Source organism: Syngnathus acus, chromosome 6, assembly GCF_901709675.1.
Source record: "Syngnathus acus chromosome 6, fSynAcu1.2, whole genome shotgun sequence".
In the NCBI taxonomy this organism is placed as follows: domain Eukaryota; kingdom Metazoa; phylum Chordata; class Actinopteri; order Syngnathiformes; family Syngnathidae; genus Syngnathus; species Syngnathus acus.
In genome coordinates, this window is record NC_051092.1 from 6,036,604 (window position 1) to 6,062,938 (window position 26,335).

The following is a 26,335-nucleotide window of genomic DNA, read 5'->3' on the forward strand; positions in this document are numbered from 1 at the left end:
GTGCTATTAGGTAGTCAATTTTGGGGGTTGGGTGGAAGTTGACGCGAATACTAATAATAAAGCGAAAGGTAATTAAAAATAACACGTTTTTTCAAAAGTGTATCAAACTTCACACTAATTAGTTAAGCTCTGTTTCCAAAAGGTTGATGACCACTGTTTTTAAGAAACAACAACTTATACATTATACATTTATTGTAGATGTGACCCTTTGTATAATAAAGACTAAGTAAAAGAGACAGTGAATGGGTTCAAATATTTTATGTACAAACTCTTGATAAATACATGGAGAACACCCCAGGCTTTTCTCTACATTCATTAAATACAAGCAGCATTATCAATTGCCAGAAGAAAAGTATGGCAAATATTAAAACTCGACTGCATTTCATTATTCCGAGACTTCATAAAAAAATTCCAGGACTGGTGTCACCAAAGATATTATAAATCCAAACTATACGTTTCCCCTTTTAAGAAAGACCTTTTGGAATCAAACACACTTTCTGGATTCTTGCGGTACTGTCAGAAAAATATTTCTTTGCACTTGTAAAATGTATTTTTCTCATAGCATCATATGAACTGCTTTGCTCTTATGAAGGTCACCTTGCTCTTATCTCATTCCTCTCTTCTCTGATAACACACTATTACAAAATATTCCCCACATGACTGTCTATTCATGTTATGTTTGTGCATACTTTACATATAATTAGGCAAGCATTTCTTTGCGGCTGCCAGCTTGGTTATTATCGAAATGTCACGGCGCAAGCAAGCAAGCAAGTTTTTTTTTTTTTTTTAAAAAGATTTGAATTGCATTTAATTTTTTCTCACTTATTCTGTCTCTTGTCAATTACAGTTTCACATGCACTTTTGCCATTGCAGTGACCATGTGCGACTCCATTGTCAGGAGCTTGGTTGCAGCCTCTACCACAATTCCTATCTCTTCTCATGCAGTGAACAAAATAAACACCGTAGGATCTCTTTGTAGACGTGTTGGTTTGTAATCTGACCCACACGGAAGCGGGGAAAACTCCTAGTTTGGATTGGAAATATTATCTTTCCAGTCACAGAACCTTTCTGACACTTTATATTCAGTATACATTATATACATGCGCGCCACCAAAAACTGTACATTGAAGGCCCTACAATGGGAAGTTCAATACATTTCATTTTGGGGTCTGCATTCTCCCATTCCCCAAAATGTTACTTTTCACCAAATTGCAAAGCAGACCAGGGAGCAAGTTACATCTGACACCCTATTCACTATAAAATAGCATTACAGATAAAGTCAAAATACACTGCTTTATCTTTTGTCAGTTAAGAGATGTTGTCCCTTTGGGCTGAATCGCACAGACGTTTCAGGTGATCTTGTATCTGGTTTCAATGAAAATGTTAAGAGAAGCAGTAAGGTGCTACAGACGACTGAGGCCAGATTGTACTGTTAAACAAGGCGAAGTCACGAGTTGCAATGCAATATGGTGCTCCGTGTTTGTTGTGTGTCCATCACTTCAGACACTTAAGACAATTTGCAATCACCATAATTGTTTTGTTTTTTTCCCAATTTAAAATGATGAGTGATCATTTATTTTCAAGAAGCACATCTTGCATGCACACACGACTCTGCAGTCTCCCATTACTAGACCAAAATATAAGTACATTGGTTCTGTACTGCTTCAACTTCATGATACGTACTGTTTATAAACACTTGACAGATTGAATTAGGCAAACCTGCACAACCAAATGAGAGTTAATACAGGAAGCATTTAAGTAAAGATGTTGTTACGAAGATAAATGTTGGTTTATCAAGAGTCATGTTAAGTTTGTGGAGGATGATAAATAAGATTTTGGTTACATTATTTATCTACAGAATTATGAAGCGCTACACAATTGCAAAAATAAAATCATTAAAAAAATGTGATATTAGCAAATATCAGTGTCAATCAAAACTGACATTTTTACAGAACAGAAAATTTAAAATGCAGAATTTAGGGTATAGTTATTCTATTGGCCTAATTGGATTTTAAACTTGTATCTTTAATTTTGTAATCGAGTGCAGATTTTCTGAATAACCACATAAGCATCTCATTCGGTTTAATCGTCCAGTTTTCCAGAACAGATGTTGGATGCTACTTTTTTGGAAAGTTGAAAAGAAAAGAAATTAAAGAAAGCAAATGCAAATTGTGTTTCCAGACTATTTGCACCATTCAAATGTTGGCAAGATACAACAATTGACTGGGATTTAGAAAGCGATGTGTTGTGAAGCACCGCGTCTTTGGTGTACCTTGAATAAATGAAAAGCACCTCTGAACAACATTCTGTTTGGAAACTCTGAACGTTATTCAAATGTGCCGTTGACTCAGTCAGTCGAGCCGTGTAAGCCGGATGGTAAACAGTTGCGTTCGGGGTGGCGTGTAACAAGTGTATTATTATTATTATTTTTTTTAATATATAATTTTAAGTCAACCTGTACTTTGTGGATTTCACTTATTTCGGGCATTATTACGGGAAAGTAATCCCTGCGATAATAAAGGGAACACTAATGCATTTTATCACTGTTTTAACATGTTTGTAAAACCAATGATGGTTTGATTGTACTGTTTTATCGTGGATTTCCTGCATAAGCCTCCTCCTCCATTTTCTCTTCCTCCATCTCTATACCCTCTTCCATCTTCTCATTCTTGTCTCCTGGCTCCGTCTCTTCCTCGTCACCCCTTCTCTCTCCCTCTCTGGCTACTGCGTGGCAGCCGTGTCGTCCTCGTTGCCTCTGGCCACGGCGTACCTTACGGGTAAAGCTTTTTCTTCTTGGTCCTAAAGAAGATGTCTGGGTTTGGGCTGAAGATGGACTAGGAGACGGGGGCAATGTAGAACACAATGAAGAAGGCGTGCATGCCTTGGACTCTGATAAAGGGCTGTGGGCTGGTGTTGAGACTAGCGGAACGGGATTATCTACAGCTGATGAATGGTCTGCACATGTTGAGGATGTAATGGCTGCAGAAGGATGCATTTGTGATACTGAAGAGTTGGCAGATGTGTGGGATAAGGCTCTCATTGCATCCTTCTCCAGTTCTGGGTGTAAAACAGTGTGGGAAGATGTGCAGACTGTGAATGAATTAGGAGCCGCTTCATCATGAACTATGGCCGGAGAGTCTAGGGATGGAGGTTAAAAAGAAAAATGAAGCACATGCTGCTTTATTAATTAAACCAACTGTGATGAAACTGCTCTCAATCTGCGTAAGATTAATAAATATGATGGGTCTTTTCTCACCAGGACCACTGCTGGTCTGGGACTCATCAGTCATTGGTGGCTCTGCCTCCTCCTGGATTGTTGGCACTGATGCAAGCAGACCTGAAACACAAACAAAGATAAAATTACAACACATACGGTAACAGTATGTTCTAAAATAAAACCATCAACCCACTTTTACAGATGCATTTCATCTGCTTGTTTTTACATTTGATTTTGAGACAGAGAGAGAGACAGAGACAGACAGAAGCCAGCTCGTCTACGCCGCTTCCTCATTCGAGATGTCCCCGGCATCCGTCTCCAGTAGCCAGGAGACAACCTGATTCTAACAAATCCGAGTTATTCTCGCAATTTTGCAGCATAAATATTCACAGAAGGCCTGTCAATCTGTCTCTAATGACGCGCTCTCTCTGTAAGTCTGTATCGGGCTAACAGGTGCTGTGCATAAATAACCACATGCCCACATGCGTAATACATAAATCTGAGTCGAAATGCCACATTCAACGTGGACTAAGGAATAATGAATTAATAAATTAATCAGAGTCTCAATGCCACGTTTTCTCGCAGCCTGGCAGGCAGTGGGCTTTTTCTTCTGCTTCGTACGATGGCTTAATTGGGTCACCTAATGAATTAAAAAAAGATTACCATCCATAGGCAAGTGATCTTTAATAACTCTCAGTAGCGAGTGGTGGGTGAAATATTGCTCTCTTCCCCATCAAGACCTCAATGTGGGATGCTCTGGAGGTACACTTTAGGAGTCGTTATTTATTACACAAAGACACTTTACAGAGCTTTAGAACTATACAATTGTGGACAATTGAGTGTCTGGAGTGACAAATTTGCTTCAAGAATCATTCAGACAATAATGTTGTCTGGTATAATACTGTAAAAAGCACTCTCTGGCTAATGTTTTTGGGTCATAAACAATAATAGAAAATATTGAATCAACAAGATGAAGAAAATGTATGTAGTTGGCAATTAACCCAAACCTTCAAAAAATTGGCCCAATCCTTCAGAAAGCTTTGTAGAAATTGTGAAGTAGTTTTTTTTTTTTCTTTTTAAAGTTAGGCAAGTAACAAACTTAAAGACAAGCAATTGCTAAATCAGAAATTGAAAACGGCTTATGAGAGTTTTATGAGGAAGCCTAACAAACAAACTGACCGTTGTTGGGAAATTGCAGTTGCTAATATTCAACCATTAGCTGCTGCAGCAAATGAATGAAATCGTAATTATGAAATTACAAATTCAATCCTCCTCATACGTCTGATTTTGTCCTGGTGTTTTGCCCCATGGATGATATATTATTTTTGTGGGACATCAAATTATGTTATATTCTCTCACACGTGAATGCATAACACAGACTTACTGAGTCCTCGATAATGTGACAGTTGCTGGTAAACTTGCTTCATCCTCTCAATGTTGAGTCTGCTGCTCTCGGCGTGGTTGATCATCGGTTTCGGATAGTCCACTCCCACCACGCAATTTGCCGCTTTCTGGACGGACTCTGGTGCGTTCCAGGGCTCATAGATGTAGCGGTTTGGGTAGTCCTTTAAGATGGGGATGTAACGCCTGCAGGAGAGTTCAATCGTTTACCTTCAATGTTTCTTTCACAAGAATAACCTTGGTCTAAACATAACTTTATGAAGGAGACACAACAGTGCTTCTATAGATTCGATACAAAAAAAAAAGTAGCATAATCAATAAAGTGCAAATAGAGGGCGGGATAGGGACCGAGCTCTGCGGTGAATAGCAAAACTTAAAAGATTTGTACTGCAATTGCCTTAGTTTGCCACAATATGGTTTTGTCAATATACTGTGCTGTAGTTCCCTGCCGCCAAGCTGTTGCCAAAGCAATACTGTTATAAGTGACAAGGCTTCGGCCAGAGAAACAGAAATGAACTGGAACTACATTTAACATTGATAAAAATAACTTGTAAAATCTAAAACTAACTTTGAAATGATTCGGGTTTGTACAACAGCTGAACGATATGGCCATATACTGTACAAGAAAGTTGTTTGGGTTTGTAGTTCTCTTCCCATGCTGCTTGTATGGTAGCTGTCCAGTGAATGCCAGGGAGCATATCTGTTAAAGTTTCTCTTCTTTCATCACTCAACTCAATTTGCCTGCAATGCGATCCTAAATAAAAACTGCAATTTTCATTCATATCAACAAACAGGGCATTGCCATTCATCCGTCCGTCCATCCAATTTTACTATGACTGTCACTGAGAGGGTTAAATGACTTGTTTATTACAATGATGTACAAAAAGCTATGTAGCATGTGCCTTATGAATGCTTTTATCGTATGCTGTGATGCATCTAAGCTTAGACGACTGTACTTGATGAGCAAAAATAAAGGAATAAAAACTTGCTAAAATCAGCTGAATTCAAAAAAGTAAAAGCAAATTAAAAATGAAAGAAACTATCATAACCTTGGCCTGAGCACAAAATAGCAAATATGAGTTTTTTAGAGCAAAGGTATAATTTCCAAAAGAAATCTCCAAATCGGTGCCTACATAAGCGCTGAAGCACAAATATGAGGGGTGTTACTGCACAATGCCTACCGGATGTAGTCTCCTGTTGGGTTAGTTCTTTTTCCAAAACCAACAGGACAGTAGCAGTGGAAAAACTGTTGAAAGAAGGCACTGCAAGACAGCCACATCCAGCTGCCAGCATTTACGCTCCAGTCCGCATCCAGCAGCAGCTCCTCAAACACCTGCAGGAACATAAGATGACTCAATTCTAAAAGCTGCTCCACGTACTACATCTAACCTAGTAGATGACAAAGTTTCAGGCCGTGCCCTACCTTCATGCCACTCTCCCAGGAGATCCACAGGTCACCCCTGGTGAGGAAACAAGCCACAGCGTGCCGAGCCAAGTGGTGGATCCAACCCTCCTCTCTGAGCTGGGTCATAATAGCATCAATCCAGGGGTATCCAGTCCGACCCTCAGCCCATTTGGCTAACGCTTCTGGATTTTGATCCCATGGAATCTGGAGGCAAATTTCTTATCATTTTCAATTGGGATATACCACCCAATTCTAGTAGCCGTTGTTGTTGATTCGTTTAGGTTCTGTGTTCGTGATGCCAAGGTTCAATTTGATTTACTGTAGTTTATCAGTTTTCTAAATACATGCACTGACTTTGCTAATGACAGACTTGTATCCATCAAGTGTCTGGTTCTGTTTAATTATTGCCCACCTGAACACAAATTGGGTTTCCATCCATACGATCAAAGTTTGGGTTGTTGGTGGCAGCAGTGTAGAAGAATTCTCTCCATAACAGTTGACCAAAAAGAGACAAAGGAGGACTGCAACGCTTCCGGAGCTAATTGCAAACAAGGTCGAGTGTAAAGACAGCAATTGTGATGCAGTGGTCAAGATAACAAGAAATTGAGTTATAGGCGATACCTTCATGTAGAGCTCTCTGAGGTTGTAGTAGAGGACCCTACAGGACAGGCAACCAAAGCGCAAATAAGGACTCAGTCCGGTCGGACTGGCGTACAGTGAGCACATGTTCCCCCGAGGATGCTCAAGGTTAGCCACCCACACCTACACACAAAGAGACAATGACTCAACATTTGTATTTTGCTCAAAGATACAAAAGACATGAGTTCTAAGCAGAAACTGCAGATGGTAGAAACAGAACAGCCACTCCACGCATGAGCATTGGGGCAGCATGGCTCAGTGGTAGAGTGGTGGTCTCCCAGAGTTTGGGGGATCCCCCACCCATTGTGACCATGTCAGTGAACTCCCAAAAGGTAAGAAATCGCAATACAAGTGACAGCACATTAATTGAGCATTTCAAAGGTGCTTGTGTGGAACTGGTTTTGGACTGTTTTGTAAAGCTATTCTATGAAAATAAATAACATGAAAAACAATAATCGGACAAGGGAACGTAGTCAAATAAAAGCCAGCCAGCACTCGGCACAAAAGCAATCGGATGTGTTTAACTATGTATGTGGCTCACCTTTTTGTCCAAATGTTTGTTGAGTCTGTCCAGTGCTTCAGACTCTCCTCCACGCCACACTGCTGGTGGCAAACCTTTTGTTTGGAAGCCTGGAGAGATTGATGTCAAAATAAGTTCCAACAAAGAACAACGAGCACTCATCGACCAAGTCTGAGCCCACTTTCTATAAATGATGGCAATGTCATTGGTGACAATTGGTGCAAAAAACTGTACTGCTTAAATCCAGACTTGTAGTGCAAAATCTCATCTCCACACGAGAGAAGATCAAGTTTAATGACTAATGTAAAACATGTTTACCCAATTCTTCCAGTGATGGGATACTGTAAAGCTGGTCATGGTTGTCTGTGATTTTAGTCTGACATTTGTCCATCTGCTTTTGGTTGACGGGAGGTAGTGGTCTCCTGGGCAACTCCAGCCTGCTCACAATGGTCTGAAACCTTTTAAAGGTCAGTGGAGGGCTATTGTTGTTCATCTCTATTATCCTGCAAGCAATGAGGAAAGGAACATATGTAGCAGTCTGATCTGAGGTCAAATGTAAAATGTACAGAGACATGCCCGAACAACAAGGCTGATGAGGAAGCACATTTCAAATTCAAGATATGATGGATTATTGTTTGTTACTGGGCTGCCACAATAGAGTCTGTACTTCGATTAAAAAAAAAATTAAAAAAAAATTTTGTCTGATGATTCTGGAAAAAGTCAGATTAAGAAAATAATTATTTGCAGCCATAGAAAGAATAACTGACACGTAGTAGTCGGCTCAGAAATGCACATCAAACTCTTCACACTCAAGCCCTTTGAATTAATCAGTACCCAAGGAGTTCAAGTTTAATTACCATTGGTGATTAATCTATCACTCATTTTATTTATTAGCTTTCTATTTAGCTTTGTCTAAACACCACAAACACAACAACAGATTATAACAGTCACAGATTTTTTTTTTGCAATAAACAGTACAAAATGAAATATATCAGATGAATTAATCAACGGAATGATTTCAACAGTGACAGCACCACTTGGTCGTTAATATAATACACAAAAATAATTCAAAAGTGTTTAAGTTTCTGTTATTTGTATTTCATCTTCATGGTTTATTTCTGTCTTGCCACTGGGACTGATGACAAAGCTGTGTATTTTTACTTTCTTATACAACCAGTAGGATTTGCAGCAGGCTTTCTATTGGTCAATTTACCATGACTGCTCTGAACAAGCGCAGTAAGCGTGCATGTGCTCAAACCCCCAAGCACAACCCCACCCCCAACTCGGTGTACAACATACATCAACTTCCTTCAATCTATTCCACAATAGGGCTACAACAATTTATTTCAATCAATTGATTAATCTGTGCATTGTTTGGTTGAGAAATCATCTTAAAAATCTTTTGATTCAAAACTGGAGTTTTTTTTCAAAGACAACCATAAATTGGTTATGATTCAGTAACTAGGTTTGTAACATGTTAGGAAATAGGCAATCATGTTGATAATTGTTTTCCAAAGTAAAAGGAGTTGTTTGCAAATGTCTTTTCAACTCAAAATAAATTCAATACAGAGATCGTGAGTCGACTTTCAAGTCGGAGTCTGAAATGACAATATTTACTCATGGGAGGGTGAAATTCCAAAGATTTACACAATTTTAAATTGAACAAGGTCTCGAAATGATTAATTGATTACCAAAATTAATTTTCCTTCAGGGTCGGAAATGCTTTCCAAATGGTCAACAGACATTCGCCAACAGTTTTATTTAAGTACACAGTAAGGCCTTGTGACTGTTTGGAGAACATTAGCGACCTTAAACGAACCGTGATGAGGACGCAAAATTCAGTACCTTTGAAAAGACTTGCAAATGTTTGCATCTTAGTGGAATGGGGACATCGGGTTGTCAATTATCGTTCCAGCTCTATTCCAAATCATTATGTAATAACGAGCTGATCTGAGTACTCTCCATGTAGCAGGCATGAGGTAAGAAGTCACACAAGGGTCATTTTCTCTCCCTGACATAGTTTCATAATCTGTTCGTAGCATTTAGAGAGCAGCGTGACACACAAGGGCCATTTTCTCTCCCTACACCGTCTCATAATCTGTTCGTAACATTTAGAGAGCAGCGTGACCTAGCAGATCCACCAATTTCTTTTACCAGTGCAAAATGTTCAACCACTCTTCTATTTATGCACATTTGGTCAAGGGCTGCAACTCGTGATTATTTGAATAATCGCTGCATCGGTTTTAATTCCCATCCCTTTATTCAAAAACAGGCTATTTTATTCAAATTGCACAAATTATGATTCCGTAACTGATGCTTTCATACACTAATAAGATTATTTAATTCAAAATAATTTATTGTTGAGCATCTGAAATTGGGACAAATTTTATTGTAATAAGTACAATTGATTGATTATCAAAAAGCCTTGATTAATTTGATAATTAGATGGACAAGCACCGGTGCTGGAGAGATTTGAGAGAACAGCCAGAGAAATCGACCCCAAGCCGCCATTGCACAATGCCGCCCTGTCCAACCAGCTGACTTTCACGTACAGCTGACGCATTCCAACCCAGAGTGGACAACTAAAACAATTGATGTGCTCCTTGGATGTGGGTGGTGGCTGCTGCCAGTCTCACCTAGCTGATCTGAATCAATAAAAGTTGGTTCACACGGCCACTGACGACTAGCAGCATACATCTAAATCCTTACTCAAGAACACCAATTGCCCATGCCTCCTCTCCATTTCGCTTAATGCTAACACAAAATTGGCGGCAATAACACAAAGGAAATCTTTAAAAATTCTTATGTCATTTCTCAACAAAAGTATCATTCAACGAAAAATTGCTTCAACACAAAATGTAGCCAGGAAATGAAACATATTGGGCTTAACTTTATAATACATGTGCATGTACACGTGTCACAAACCTGTCCAAGTTGTAGAGAGTATGAGAGTTTCGGACAAGCGTCTCCACTCCAAACTCTTGAGCCATCTTGATTATGGCGCTGTCCCTCTCCTTCCCGTACGGCTCAGGGTCGTACTCAAAAGTTAACCTTGTCATTTTCCATTCCTGGAGAAAAACAATGATGTGTTTTTTAATAATCACATTTTTAGGCCGGGTTTTGGTAAGTCATTCATAAAATGGGCGAGGTCTGTCGGGACTTATTCCAATTAGCGATGGTTAAACTGATGGACAAAAACCCACTTCCGTCCATCCTCATTCGCTTTTTGGAACCTTCTCGTCCCTCATCTGTAAATGGGCATGCGTCGGTGACTGACGAAATGCCCGTCTCTGCTGAAACTACTACAAAATGCTGTATGATAAATTTGTATTTGTTTGGCCACATGTTAGCAGTAGTATATTGTGAACAACCAAAATGTTAGGATTGGATGGCCAGGACGCTACCTTTTGGAAAAAAAAAAGAACAGAATATAAAAACCTTCAAAATATTATTTCATTTGTTTGTTGTACTTTGTGCAATCCTATTTACAAACAAAAAAAAGACTCTCGATGCATCCCGTTTGAATTGAAATGTCAGTGGGTTATTAAGTGGTACCAACGCAATAGGAAAGGCATGCTAAATATTTGAATGAAAAACAATTCAACGTCATTAATCTTCAAGTCTAAATGAAATCAGTAGGCACACCAACAACTGAGCATACATTCTTGTACAGCATGATCTAGTTTTCTGTTCAAATGAATCAATTGTATGACAAATTATATCATTATGAGCACATTGATGACAGGAGTACAGACCTTAAAAAGTCTTGGAAAAACCTCTGCAGGCTGCCCTCTGACTACAAATAATCTGGAGTTGAGCTTCTGCAGACTGCAGTCCAAGTCCTTCAGTGCCTCCAGCAAAAACCTTCAGGCAAAGAAGTGAGTCATTAGACAGGGATCCAATCGCATTGGAGACAAAATCATCAACCTTCTAAAATGAAGTAAGACGTTATGGCACCACTATGGTGTAATTATTTCATGTGTTTTCAAAATAAATCTGGTTACTTCAGTTGTGCTGCTCAAATCAATTCAATTGTGAGTCTGACGACAGCAAAGCGGTGAAATGGAGTTCTTAAAGAAGATCAAATAAAATAACAAATTAAGTGCATCCAAACCGAGAAATATTGTATCCTCAATTTCTTATATAGCAAAATGAATGTAATGTTTAATGCATTATTTTTATGTTTGTAGAAAAGTCATTTCATCCCACATCTATGTATAAATTGCAATTGCTGTATTTTAATTCCGTTACACAATGGCTAAGCTTGATGAGGCAAGCAATATATGGTGGGGAAACGCGTGAGAGGGAATCCGTTATATAAATCGAATCCGACGTAATATTACAACAAATTCCAACCGGCGCTGCGCGTTCATCTACGTTGTATAACACATGGCCCGTAAACACATCACGTTAAAGTGGTTCATAAAAAGTGAATCCAGCACTATTTTTTGACACAGCCAAAATAAAACTAGTACCAGGTTAGACCTGTCAGATTTATAACTTAAGCAATGAGTGAATCAATTGAAAACTATCCAAAGGTCTTATGATTTGACAAAGTAAGCGTTTAGCACGAATCTAATCAGTAATGCGTTCTTTTCCGATCACCGATACGTCGACGAATATAACATCAAAGTACCTCATTAGTTCGCACCCTCTCCATTCTAATCTAGCATTAGCTACCTGACATAGGGAGGAGGCCCGAGCCTCAACTCACGAGCAGGGACCGCAATGAATCATGCAAATTGCGAGATTATTTTTTACATTCTTATTGGTGTAGTAATCAACGAATATAGTAAATCGGAGAGAACCAAACCTCCATCGGTTGATGCCCACGTTGGAAGCGCCAGCAAACCACGGGTCCAGAATATAAACACAACGCACTGAAGTAGCTCCATTCAGGGCCTCCTGCAACGCCGGATTATCGTGCAAACGAAGACATTTGCGAAACCAGTGCACTGAATTCACCACCATGATTCCTTTTCATTCTATCATAAGAGCAAAATATGGACGGTTTCGACAAGAGGTTACCAAAAAAAGCAAACGTTATTGGTCTTGAACGGTCCCGAACGAGGAGATTCGTCTAAAGTTTACTATCTGTCAAACTAGACTGCGAAGCGACTGGATGGCGGGGACAGAGCAACGTAGGCGTGGCTAGGTTTCTCTCGCCTTTGCTGATTGGCTGGCCACATCAACAACAAATACGTCAACATTTCATTGGTTTGTGTGGGAGACATTGGGGGACTGTTGGATAAATCAGTGTCACGCTCTATTTATTTTTATGTGTCTAAGAATTTCCGCGAAATATGTGCCCACTTGTTGAAAACGCTCCTGTTATGTATGTATTTATCTATTTATTTTTTAATTTTTTAATTTTTTTAATTTTTTTATTTAATTTTTAAATACAATTTTGACACGTAAATTCACAACATATGTGGGATTGTCAACCGGTGGTCCATGGCCCTCTAGTGGTCCGCGGTGGTACTGCAGGTGGTTTGCGAAATTGGAAATGGAAATAATTGTAACATTTTTACAAATAAAATGGATTTATTATTTAGACGTGATTTATTTTGTGAATCATTTACCCGTCCAAATTATGTCAAAGATTTCCAAAATAGACATACAGATGCAAATAAATAGCCTGTTTAGGTCTAGCCTCCTTCGGCCCAAAATAAAACAATATTCCGCATTAGCAGTGGTGCCCGAGTTGCTTCTTGGTTATAATGGTGACCCCTTGGACAAAACTATTTGAAAACTCCTGCCATAAAGTAACTTTAATCCCAGGAAAGTTCAGACTTTTTTTTTTCTTTTTTAATCACACATTCCCATTGATTGTCAGCATCTGTTTCGAGTTAGACACTTGGTGTAAGGGCCCATAAAAGAAGGTCTTGGACGTTCTGCAGAATTGCAGACGGGCTCTTGAGCAAGCCACTTGGTGGATTTCTAGCAGGTAAGCAGAGTCTTTGTTGGTTGAATAGGTCTTATTCTTTCACTTTAAATTGCAATGGTTTTATGTCATTTTCATACAGAGCCTGACAACATTCTGTGTCCCCTCCTCCACCAGTGTTATGTAAGTAACTTTGCTGCAAAAGTGGTCAACTTTGCAGTGGTAGCATGGTAGTAAAATGTATTTTTAAATATATCAGCAGGATGATGATTTCATGTCTGCTGATTGGAAGCATAATCTGTCATATTTTACAATTTGGTAAGTTCTACACCATGTGAAGATGCACCATCACTTCCGTTCTTTAAATGTGCAAGTGTTGTGTATTCTTAGATTATGGCTCTTATGCTGCTTCGCCAGTAGTCAACTCTGGTTTTTGGATGCAACGCTACCAAGATCCATCCAAGTTACGTGTTCCTCTAAGTGCCCGTTTTAATGCTGAGCCTCCTAGTCGTGAAGGTCAAAACGCATTTGAAGGAAATGCGCTTCAGGGTGATGTTTTGGGGCCGCTTCCTAATTGGGGTCCTGGTGTCTCTGGCTACGACGCTGAGGCTGTAGTTGATGGTCAAAATCTAGGGCTTCCAGAACTGAATGAGTTTGTACCATCTCAACCAGATCAATGGCATATTCCTCCCAGTTATGATCCCAGAGATCAACCCAGGAAGCCAGTCGTCAGTCACGTGTCACATCTAGAGCCAGTCTACTCCTTTGACACTGGCTCAAGGTACAGACGAGGAAAGGCTATGTTTGTGCAAAGTCGTTACATCCCTGGTGAGCCCCGTTACCCCTTTTGGCCAATCTACTGGCGTTTTGGCAAAAACTGGAGGAGACCTGCCAAAACTGCAGGCCCTGGTGGCTTTTGAAAGGATTCTGCTGGTAAGACTTGAACTCTCTACAGTCTGTCTGAGAATATTGTTCATATTTTTATTTTTTTTCCCCCCCTTCAGGTCTGGTTTCCAAATGACTTGCTGTTGGCTGTCTCCTTGGTGTCGGGAAGTTTGTGACATGCCAGTGTAGTCTGAATAAAATAAATGGAAAGTATTCATGTGCAATTTTGTCCCCCCACAATGACTTTATCATATTTCATTCAACATGGCTGAACACTGTTGCAATGTGGCCCACAATACCAATCAATGAGGAGACTGATTTTTAAAGTCTAATTTATGTGGTGTAACCTAGTCATGTCAGGGTTTAGAATATTGCAATTTAGACAAGATTTTTGGAGAGACTCTCAAAGAATGCCCCCACCCCGCCCAAAAAAACCCATTGACAGCATCTTGTTTCTATTACATTTGCATAAATAAATTCTGTTTTAGATATGGTACATTGAAACAAATCAGGTGTGGTAACTCTAGGAAGTGCACTACCTGTATAAAACTGGCCTGAGACTTACCTTAAAAATTACTAGTGCAATGAGTTACTCTTGGTGGCCAAAGAAATTTCTTAGAATTCTCTCTTCCTTTCAAATATGGTAGGCTGATTGACACTCCAAATTGTCTGTCGGTGAGTGTGGATGGTTTGTGTCTCTGTTCCCTGGAATCTGCTGGCAACCAATTCAGGGTGAGCCCCACCTACTGCCCAAAGTTAGTTGAAATAGGCTATTGCATGCCTGCGCCGCTCGTGAGGATAAGGCGGTCCAGATAACGGAAGGGTTTTCTTTTATATGAAACATTTACAATTACATGAGATCAAATTGTATGGTTAGGTTTATGGATTTGGGGTTCCAATCTTTGCCGATTGTCACCAAAAGTGTATTTTCGGCACTTAATAGAGGGAAAAACATATGGGGGCAAAGGTTAATTCATTGTATGTATTCTGATTTTTCTTTTAGATTGAGATTAAGATGCACCCTCCATACCAGTTGGTAGCAGTAATGCACAATTAGGTTTGCCAGCTGCCAAATAAAAACGAATGAACACACACACCGATTTGGAGAGAGTTTGACCGACTTGTCAAACTGACCCAAGTTAGTGGGTCAGTCCCAGCAGTTTTAGGGGTATGTATCCTTTTTTTTTAATATATGCTTTTGGGGAGGATTACTGCTATAAACATACTTAATGTTTTTATGTACTGCATTAAATGACTTAATCAACACTACTCATCTAATGTTGACTCGAAACCTTTACACTGTGGAATTTTGTGGTGGCACACTGCATTTGCTGACATCCTCCTGGGGGGGGGGGGTCAAACAATTTGTTGCTGATGTTCCCTACTTAAGATTCAATTTGTGAGGGGAATATTCCCCCTTTAACTCATTCTAAATAGTGTCCTCTTGTATAACCGAAGAACTGATATGCACTCATAGTGGCTTCTGCTTACGGGATTCAGCATAAGCAGAGCATCTTAGAAGCTGGTGATGTCATGCCTTGTGATGATTGGTCGCTGAGGACTTTCTCTCCTCCCCCTTTGCCTTCTTTCAACCGTCCATCCTCACTGCATCTACTACATCATCCACCCACTCCTCTCTCCATCTCCCATCTGACTGCCATCTCTCCCTGTCTCGTCACTGCTTTGCTCCTGCCGGGAAGATGATGTCGATGATGTTGTGACAATGAGCCTGGCCAATGATCAAGCATGAAGGGAATGCAAGGGGTGTGTCCACTGTCTAGCTTGGGGCTGATTCAGGAGTCAGAGAAGGGAGACGGAGAGAAGCAGGGAGGTAGAGAAGACGGAGAATATACACCGGCTTAAAAAAGGGGAGACGAGGAGGAGGAGGGTGGGTGGAGGCTGTCACCGCTCCACGGCGGAGCAGTCTGTGCTGTCATGGACAAATATCGACCAAAGAGGCCCACCACGCTAGCTCTAATGCCACAGCGACCACAAGCCGGCACCCAGGTAGGGATTAGGGATGGCTCCACCCTTGTTATTTTTATCTCTTTCAAATGAGTTTGTGTGTGCGAGAGTATGGGTGGATCCTGTACTTAGCAGCAAGCATCATTAGCTCCACTCTGTGTGAATGTTTGTGTGTCATGTCATCATCATGATACAGCATCGGCTGTGTGTTTGAGTCCGTCTTTGCGGTCAAGCACCGTTTCTGGAAAAATATGAAGAATTTACATGCAGTGCTCATTTAATGGGCAGTGGATGTGGTTTTTGTCTGTTGATAATTGTGCCAAATTCACACAATTAGAAATGTATCAAATTGCAGGTCAGTGCAAATAAATGCTTGGTTTAACTCTGGATATGCGGATTTAATATCTTCAACAGAAATACGATGTACAGTATATTACAAGACATGCATACGAGCAAAGCTTAGATGACTCATCATTTCACAAAGAATATTCAAACAAGTTTAGCATTTTTTCAGTGTTAGTAGGCCAGACCATGAAGGAGCAGTATGCCTTTAAATGAGCTGCATCCTGTTTACAGTGTGAGTTCCTATCAGAGTGGAGTCATCTCATCGCAGCATCCCTTTATCATCAGCTTTCAAATTGCTTAATAAAAAAGTTCAGGACTTCATGCACGACTAGTCATAGAGAGACTATGACTTGTTTAGATCATGTACAGAATGTCTCTGTAATCGTAAGGACGAGCCTTTTGTCCAGAGGGGCCTAAACCTGACACATTTGATCGACTTTTAAAAAATATATTGAAATATATATTTTATTATCAGTGATACAATAGATGGCTAAAAATGTGTTGCATGTTAAACGTGACATTGTCTTTCTTTCAGCCTACGACAGTAACATTATTATTTTCACCGCAGATTGAAATGGAAACTGAAAGTACATAAATCTGTAGGTGGAGTCTTTTTATATATATATATATATATATTATTTATATTTATATATAAAGTCAAAAAAGTCTGAAAAAATAAAGGTCCTTGAACTGATTAGTCCACAAGGACATATGGTATTGCCAATTAGATATAGTAACACTACTGATATTATTTGTGACAGAAAGAGAATTGAATAAAATAGTAATGTCGTACAGCTGCAGGACAGCAGACTTTCAAAGTAAAGTCCTAGAAAAACAATATGCTTTGAAAATGGAAGCTAGGAGAGTGCAGTGGAACTGTTTTGACCCCTGCTATTTTCAGCATCTTGGATTGGATGTCTTCACTGGGGGTTGATATCATTCAAAATCAATAATGTTTTTGCATTGACATGTAATGAACAATAATCCTGCAATATTATTTCGTGAAGGATTTGACCTTGGCTGTAGGAAAAATACAATACCAGATTTTTTTTACTCCTGCTCTTTCTCATCATCTGTCCCAAGGACACCATTAACAACAATTCTCTTGGGGAAAAGGAGAGCTGGAAGGAGTCCCGATCTTCATCCCCACACATTAAAGGTATGGACACTAGGGGCCCAGACACACAAAAATCTGGGTGGAAAGCAGGTTCCTCCGATCTGTAACCACCCCAGCCATCTTTTACATCATTCACCCTTGGAGGTCTGCATGCAGTTCCTTATAAATGTACTTTGCACACTTCAATCTTCTGCATGGACTTCAGAGAATTGATTTCTGCTTCTGCAAAAAAAGATGATGTTTACTTTGTCAACTTTGATACAATCATCATACATTAGTTTATTAACAGTGCAAGTTAGCAAACTTGGAAATGATCATGATCTCTGTCCCAAAAATATAAAGTATGTGTGTACGGATTTTACAGACCTCCCCGAATTTCCACATCAGGTTGCCGAATGAATAATCCGATGCTTGTCTTTGTGTTGTAAGGGGATAAAACACAACCCGATAGCCAATCGAAAGCAGAGGACAAAGTCCGACCCCGCACCCGCCGCCCAGCCCCTAAACCTCCAACTGCCAATGGGGCCAACAGTAGAGGCAGCACTCAAGCTGCAGCTGGTGACACGCGGGCTCGGCCACGAGACAAACAGCCGCTCGGAGCCACACACGCTCAGTCCTTGAGCGTGCCTCGGAGCCAACGGAGAGGTGGTGCAGCGGGGCCAGGTAGAGGAAGAGGGGGAGGGCGGGGAGCAGGTGGGATGAGAGAGAGAAGCTTGGGGGACATCAGAGGGAAGGATGGAGTGACATCAGGGAGAGAAGAACGAAGAGGTGGAAGACTGTGTGATGAGTCCAAGGGCAAGGAGAAAGAGAAAACCATACATCAAAGAGCAAAAGAAGGAAATGGACTGAAAAGCTCCGGCTCAGTTGGGAGTGGGAAACTATGCACCAAAAAGGAAAACCTGACTGGACGGGGGAAGCCCAACAACTCGCTCCCAAACCAGGTTTACTTGACGGCCATGGTGGTCCCACGCACACCCGTAGCACCAAGAAAAGAGGACAAGACCCAGGTCCAAGGTAAGAAATCACCCGTGGCCTCAAATTGAGGATTGGCTCTGTTGATGTGTCCGTTTGCGTGACTCTTGATCATGCAACATTGCTGACCGTTTCGACTTCAAGACAGTTCCAGCTGAATAATAATTATGTAATCAATATAACGAAAATGAGTATTGCAAGAAATTTACCTTTCAATGTTATGATTTCTTTTTTACCTTTAATATTAATCAAATATTTTATATTTTTATATTTTATTTTGTAATTTTATAATTACAAGACAGGGACCAACCAATTTAGAGCCCCAAACTCATACTCTCCTTCTCCTGCCTCCCCTCAAAGTTCTGCCAAGTGTTCATATGGACATTCTTAAATTTAGACATGGTTAGATGATGGACTATACGTGTCAGTGTCAACCTTAGAAATAAAAAACAATGTACAGATTGGGTTCAGCACGCTGCAGCTATTCCAGGTCTCGCTGTCTTTGCCCACATGAGCATAAAAGTCCCACAAGGGAGAACTTCTGAAAAGAAATTCAAAACTTTGAAAAATAAACGACTGATCAGAATGGATGTGCTTTTAAATTATAACCTTTGTTGATCTTTGCGTGTTTTCTTAGGCCAAAACCATGACAGGAAAAGTCAAAATACCACTGGCCGTTCCCAGTCTAGCAGAGAGGTGGTTTCCAACAGAATGTCCCTCAGCTCAGACACAGAGGGACCTCCACCTGAACATCCCCATTTATCGCATCGAGCAAACCCTGACATCCGGGAAGAAGAAGGGCAGGGTAAATCTTCCACCCGGAAAGCTCATCAAAGTACAAAATCCTGCCCTGAAAGTGATTCAAAATCTGCGAAGGTCCAGTCAGAAGCCAAGCCAGTGCATGGAAAGGATGATAATGTGAATGGGGCTGAGAGCACCAAATCAGCCTCTCAAGGAGCTCTGGTAGGCGCACAAAATGTACCAAAGAGCGAAGCATCTGCAGTGTTAAATGAGGACGCTGCCAAAAACACCCTGGCAGTTGAGGAACACACTCTGGTTGGCGTCAAGGATTGCGTGAACACTAAGAGTGGACACAATGATGACAGTGATGCAGAGACGGTCTATCAGTCAGCCAATGAGGAGGAAGATCCTGAGTATGAGGAGGAGAGGAAAAGGAAAGAAGAAGAAGCAAGGAAGGAAGGTGAGACATGTCGGTTTTGAGGTTTGCCGTTCAAATTTCTGTTCTTTCCATGATTGTGGGGAATACTTGGCGTACTGTGACGCATGCATGTTCATTTCATTGACATGTTAATTGCGACATTCGCACCTGAAGTCAGCTGCGATGGGCTCCAGTTCACCTCTTAACCCAAATGAAGACAAGCAGTATCGAAAACGGATGAACGTTTTTATATTTTCAATCGAAACAAAAATCATTTTGAGCAGTGCCAGCCAAAGCAATGTAGCATAAAATAAAAATGGTTCTCATTGAGATTTATGTGATTGTGAAATTAAAAGACCAGACAAGTATTCATTAAGCGGATCGGATTTGTCGGTGTTTTCTGCTCCAAGGGCGGAGGAAAGAAGAAGAACTGAAAAGAAAGGAGGAGGAGAAGAGAAAGATGAAAGAAGAGGACTTGAGGAGGAGGCGGGAGGAGGAAGTGAAGAGGAGAAGAGAGGTGGTGGCGAGGGTCAGCAAGCACCCCAAAATAATAATGGCAACCAAAACATCAGACCAAGAGGAGTCAAATGCGGGGAGGGCAAGTGCCCCCAGAAGCAAGAAGTTCCTCAACCTGTTTTCTTCTGACAACTACAATTCCACTGGTTTGTTACCTCATGCACTGTGGTCATTTTCAAATCCTGGATAAAACATAGCAACAACTAACAAGCCATAATTTGGTTTTCTTAGTGTTTCCGATTCAGACAAAGGTGATATTACTGTGCAACATTAAATATTTAAGAAACATGTTCAAGTTGAGTTCTTTTAACAATAATACACTTGGAAAGTGACCACGTGTATGATACATATTGATATTTTTTCAGGTGCTGGCTCATTTGGTGTGTTTTCTTGTATTCTGGATGGCGTGGAGCAACAGCAGAGTCACAGAGCGGTGTACAGGTTGACACGTTTCCATGTTAACCTTCTCATCGATGTGTCATTCAAGACATTAGACTGAAATACTATGTTGCTCTTTATGAACGACTAGGTTTGTCCCCCGCCATTCTGATGAGCTGTACCTGGAAACAGATGACCCGGTCTTAATTCTCAAGCAGTCTGAGGATCTATGGTGTCAGGGTTACAACATGAGGACTGGAGCGACTGGAATCTTCCCTGCTTTTTATGCTGTCAGGCTAACCAGAAATACTAACAAAGGTGAATAAATCAATAAATATGACACTGTCCTCACCAAAGACTAAAATGACTTTGATGCAATCAGTTGAATAGTGGCCAATGGTTTTTACTGTCACCTCAGTGCTTGTCTGGGTTTCTCTTGGTATCGCAGCTTCCTCCCACAGTCCAAAAATATACAGCGTATGTATAATATAAATGTCCCCAAAAAGTAAATACACTTAAATTATGAGGCTCTCTTACTCACAAATGTGACACACAGGCATGTTTTGTTGGACACAAATAGGCATGTTTTGTTGAACACAAATCTTTTATAAACTAAATATATAAAAAACAAGATTTTCTTTCATCGTATCTCACTCTCTCAGGACAAAAAGATGGTTCCATAGAGCAGTTCCTGGTGCGATTCTTAGGTTCCGTTCAAGTCCCCATCCACAAAGGCAGTGATGTGCTGTGTGCAGCCATGCGCAAGGTAAACAAATATATCTCAAAGTCTAAGGGTCAAGATGGAAATAAAATTTGTATGGATTAATACTGTATGTAAATTAGGAGCAGTAATCTCAAAGCCACTGTGCGCTTGATTTGTTTGGACGAACAATTTTTTTTTTTCCCCTCACCTTAGTGTTTGTAGGAATCATCAAAAATACAACTAAAGCCGTGATGATTTTATCAGCTGGGTGTCATTGGGTATATATATATAAAAAAAAAATCCTAAATGTATTTTCTTCTGATCAGGTTAACTTTCTTTCAGAGGGAACGTTTGATTCAACATGGAACAGCACGAAAAAAATTGGTCGAACTCGGGAAAACGTTTGCTGTCAAACCTACTGTACAAGTTTTCAAAACTGCAGAAAAATAAAAGGAATTTACCTCACAGTTCTAATACTTTTTCAAAGGGATTGTAAATAAAACATTGTCTTATTTCCACTATAAAACTGATTTCGATATATTTATTAGTATCTCTGCGTAGTTGCATTTCAGTTTATTAAGGAGAGTGAGAACAAAAAAAGAACAAGAAAATGTTACATTTGGTAGTTTGCATTGACAACGCTGCAGGTGGTATTAACTGATATGTCAACAGGTTGCATATAACAGACGATTAGCAGGACAGCCTCCCTCGACCTGTGCGCTTGAAGTCAGCGTGAGGGGTGTGAAGATCAGCGTCCAGGACCAGTGTCACGCTGCTCACAGGGTACGTACAGCGTGACTTTTTTGCCATTCATATTCTTCATTTCTTTGTCTCTATTTCAGGGAGAGCAGTGTTTCCATTTCTTTCATTTGAAGAACATCTCATTCTGTGGCTGCCATCCAAATCATAGCAAGTAAGTGGAACTATTGAGGTCACCAATTTGGAATCGTCTCTTCAGCATGCTCACCGCACGTGACTCTAATTATTTTACTCTAGGTACTTTGGTTTCATCACCAAACATCCTGACCAACAGCGCTTTGCCTGTCACGTAATGATGGCAGACACAACTTTACATCCTCTGGCCAAGTCAGTCGGGTAGGCCGGTTTTGTATTCTGTTTTTTCTTGCACATTATCCACTTTAGTTCTTAGCCCTTTGGGGTACGGTGTTGCAGTTTATTAAAAAAAAAGTACCGTATTTTCCGCACTATAAGGCGCACCGGATTATAAGGCGCACCTTCAATGAATGGCCCATTTTAAAACTTTGTCCATATATAAGGCGCACCGGATTATAAGGCGCACCTTCAATGAATGGCCCATTTTAAAACTTTGTCCATATATAAGATATATACATTTGGCCCGTGGGCCGGACTTTGGACACGCCTGGCTCAATATTGGTCCATATATAAGGCGCACCTGATTATAAGGCGCACTGCCGGCTTTTGAGAAAATTGGAGGTTTTTAGGTGCGCTTTATAGTGCGGAAAATACGGTATTCAAAGATAAGATACTGATGTTACTCTTTTGTTTGCATAACTATAAAAACAAATCCAGTTTAAAAGTGCTTGCTCTTTTTGACAATCCAAAATGAATGACTGCAACATCATACATGTGTGTATTAATAAAAAGCAACTGTCATTGTGTTTGTGAATTCAATAAAGGTGTTTGTCGATTTTCTGTCACATGTCTGAACTGCATTCCTTCATGTTTTGCAGGAAAGCCTTTCAGCAGTATTACAAGGAACACATTGGCTACTCTTGTCCCACCGAAGACATCTTCATTGAATGACACTTCTTTTTGCTTCAAGCAACAGTATGTTCTAAATATTATTGATGTGCATGTGTAATCCATCTAGATCAGGGGCTCCCAACCTTTTTGGATTCAAAATCTACTTTTCAAGCAGCCAACTGCCTGAGATGGATCAGTTCAATGTTAACACCACAAACTCCCACACACCATCTTTTCCAGCCTGCAGTGACTAACCATACAACACTAGCCATAACTGACCCTAAGAGGAACAAAACGTAAAACCAGATAGAACACAGGTAGATCTCTGAGTTTGAAAAAAGTAAAATCAGAAAAAAAGTAGCTTATTAAAATATTTTTAAACAGATTTAAAATACCTTCATCATATGTTTCAAGTTTTCAATTAGCTATGGGGAATCAAAAATAAAAAACCTGGTTTTAAAAACAGTATAGCAGCTCCATTTTAAATCACCCCCAAACAAGATTTGAGAATTCATGCAGGTTATGCGCTACTGTGACTCTTTTCTTTCTGATAGGGTGCCCAAATTCAAAATATACTATAATAATGAAGTCCAGTTGGCTTGGAGGTAGTCTTGGTTTGTGGGGGGGAGGGATTACATCATAAACTGGACCACTTCAATGACCAATGTGAGACTGCTTGCATGTTTGATTCTTCTTGTCTGCATCCACATACAGGCAACAACTTTTGCCCGTATGTCACATAGCCATGTCTAGATGGAAGGTTGGACCTGATCATGTGAACTATCCAAAATTGTAACGTACAGCATACCTGCCCAGGACCACACATACTCAAAACATAATGTACTTTAGGAATAGGCCTGCAAGGTTAGAAAGACAATAAAATAATGTTTAAACGATCAATAGAGACTGTTTAGCGACCATAAAGGTGGACATGATTCAAATGATGATGATTCAAATTTGACTCTTTAATCGTGTTTAAATACATATGAGTTCCTGCCACAATAGAAGCTCTACGCGCCACCTTAAAGGGGAAGTCAACCCCAAAATGTTCTTAATAATATGTAGTATGAGCCCCCACTCGTCAAGACCTAGTGTTCCGATGAATGTTTTGTTTATGGAATATGAATTAAAGAGGCAAAATCCACTTGTTTTCATCCATCCCAGGGGGTATCCATTATGCCACTTGCTGTTGATTGAAAATGACATCACAAATGCCAGGTCTTAACCAATCACGGCTCAGCTTCAGAAAACTGGTGAGACATAATCGGTTGTGACCTGAGACCTGAATAAAAACAGGTGGATTATGTCCGTTTAAGTAATATTCCACAAACAAAACATTAATCAGAACACTGTGTTTTGACTAGTTGCACAGGAAAAATTATTACAAAGAAAATTTGACTTCCCCTTTAAACTAATCCATTTAGAGTACATAGTGACTCTTGTTGAACAAAACTGTGTTCCTTTTGTTCCCATATTATATTTTTTTATATGATTATTTTTGTCTTTTGACTAAAATTACAGTTTGCCTTGCTGTAATAGTAGATACTACTTGAAAGCACACATTAGCAGTCGATCTTTGGTCATACTGCAATCCTAGATATAAATGAAGAGGGCATGAAGTGTGCATCTATCCTCAGCAAGATGCATCACTTTTCAACATTGTTTTGAGTAAAGTCAGCTGTATGAACTCAAACTTCTCACAGTCCTTGTGCCTCTCCTGTCATCAAATTGTCATCTTTATTGACGCAGCACAGCCAAACAAGGGCTTCTTAATAACTTCCATTTGCTGTTTAAAAGCACTATAAAGTAGTGTATCATAAAGTAATGGCCCTGCTTTTTCTTTGCACATACTGTATGAAAACAAAGTGTTTAAAAATAATACAAACGTGTCACTTTTTATCGTACAATCCCAAGACAATCTACTGTGGTTCAACAGTTCTGACATTGTTTGTTTTTTGCCCACCACAAAAGTAGTGTTCTGAGTAGGGGTTGCACAACTTACAGAAGAAAAAAAAATACATAATCTGAGATAATGCTTAAAAATGTGTCCTCCTTTTGGGCCCATCACAGCAGAACATTTTGGGAATTTGTCACGTTTGCAATAATGACTGACCTCTTCCTACAGCAGAATAATTTCCCAATCTCCTTCCACCATCATTGTGAAAAAAAATGTCATGATCTTCTAGCCTGACTTTTTTATTGTTATTCGTACCCCTTTACTGGTTTTCCATCACTTCACAGAAGATACACATTCAGAAATAGAAGACAATGTTAATCAATTAAGCTCTTGAAGTCATCTAATTGAGAGCCCTCTTGCTGCAAGCAGCTCTGCTTTCTCCTCAAGCCAAAAACATGTGATTGGTGACCCATCTACGTCCAAACGACTCTGAGTAGTAAAGTTGACAAATGAATTGGTCTGTACAACCCCTATTCTTGACATGCAGTTTTTTGTAAGCACTGTGTAGTGGCCTAGGTGTTCTGTGCAATTGAGTGTAATGTTCAACACCACCGCCTGTTGTCTTAGCAGTCAACATTATCCTCAGCCAGGGGCGCAGGTGGGATTTTGGAAGTGGGGGTATGGGGAGCAACTGAAGCTAAAATATTTGTTATTGTGACTAGTTTCCCAACGTTACAGAACAATTAACTGCCACAGCTGGGATAGTCTACTTGACTGCTTTTTGAGACAATGCTGTGATTTCATCATTTTTCTCTTATTCTGAACACTAAAACCGGCTACCTGTTCCCAGTAACTCCCCCTCCACAACCCCTTGCATGGTAAAAAAAAAAGGGTGTCACTAAGAACGAAAACAGAAATTTAAGTACATTTTACTACGGATAGAATTGATCCGGGTACTCTGGTTTGTTTTCACATTTCCAAAACATGCATGGTAGACCGATTGAGCATTCCAAATTGCCCGTAAGTGTGACTGTGAGTGCGGATGATTGTTTGTCTTTGTGTGCCCTGCGATTGTGACCGTTGTCATCCTTGGTTCGGAAGATGGATGGATGGATGGATGGATGGATGGATGGATGGATGGATGGATGGATGGATGGATGGATGGATGGATGGATAGCATTGAGTACATGATACAAGACAAAAGAAAAAGTTACGTTGTGATCCCCCCCCCCACAACTGTGCCCCATCTCCCATTTGCGTTGATGCCCTGAGCTCACATGAACTTACATTGTTGTTTCCTGTTTAAATCTGATCACACTAGTCTGGCATGCTCTTGAATAAATCTGAAAAAAAATATCTCAACTGCAAATGAACTCCAATTTTTAAGGACCTCGGTATATGAAAATCATCTGGCCTTCACACGCACCAGATCCGGACCCAGAAATGAGTAGTACTGCCTTATCAAGTGATCACCTATCAGAACATGAACTTCATCATGGTGGGTGACTGAGAACAAGCTGCTGAATGACAGATTTAAGCAGGAAATATATGTTGAAGTGTTTTATGCAAAAAAGAGTGCCTATTTATTTTTCTTTTATGATTATGTT

At 40.1% G+C, this 26,335-nt stretch overlaps 2 protein-coding genes across 2 annotated transcripts; one reads left to right on the forward strand and one right to left on the reverse strand.

Annotated features, from left to right (window-relative positions):
- Window positions 1–243: 243 nt before the first annotated feature.
- Window positions 244–12,314, reverse strand: cry2 (cryptochrome circadian regulator 2). Its single transcript, XM_037254644.1, has 12 exons — window positions 11,996–12,314; window positions 10,938–11,046; window positions 10,108–10,250; window positions 7,501–7,685; window positions 7,204–7,292; window positions 6,645–6,785; window positions 6,436–6,561; window positions 6,042–6,227; window positions 5,800–5,951; window positions 4,602–4,804; window positions 3,257–3,337; window positions 244–3,138 (listed from the first exon to the last, which is right to left on the reverse strand). The coding sequence occupies exons 1-12, from the start codon at window positions 12,151–12,153 to the stop codon at window positions 2,591–2,593; spliced, it is 2,121 nt and encodes a 706-aa protein (XP_037110539.1). The 5' UTR covers window positions 12,154–12,314; the 3' UTR covers window positions 244–2,590.
- Window positions 12,315–15,543: 3,229 nt separating this feature from the next.
- LOC119123820 (C-Jun-amino-terminal kinase-interacting protein 1-like) lies at window positions 15,544–25,618 on the forward strand. The gene is made up of 12 exons (XM_037253139.1): window positions 15,544–15,958; window positions 17,345–17,420; window positions 17,808–18,392; window positions 18,988–19,551; window positions 19,920–20,171; window positions 20,391–20,466; window positions 20,555–20,721; window positions 21,066–21,169; window positions 21,779–21,889; window positions 21,949–22,019; window positions 22,103–22,201; window positions 22,819–25,618. The coding sequence occupies exons 1-12, from the start codon at window positions 15,887–15,889 to the stop codon at window positions 22,889–22,891; spliced, it is 2,250 nt and encodes a 749-aa protein (XP_037109034.1). The 5' UTR covers window positions 15,544–15,886; the 3' UTR covers window positions 22,892–25,618.
- The last annotated feature ends 717 nt before the right edge of the window (window positions 25,619–26,335 follow it).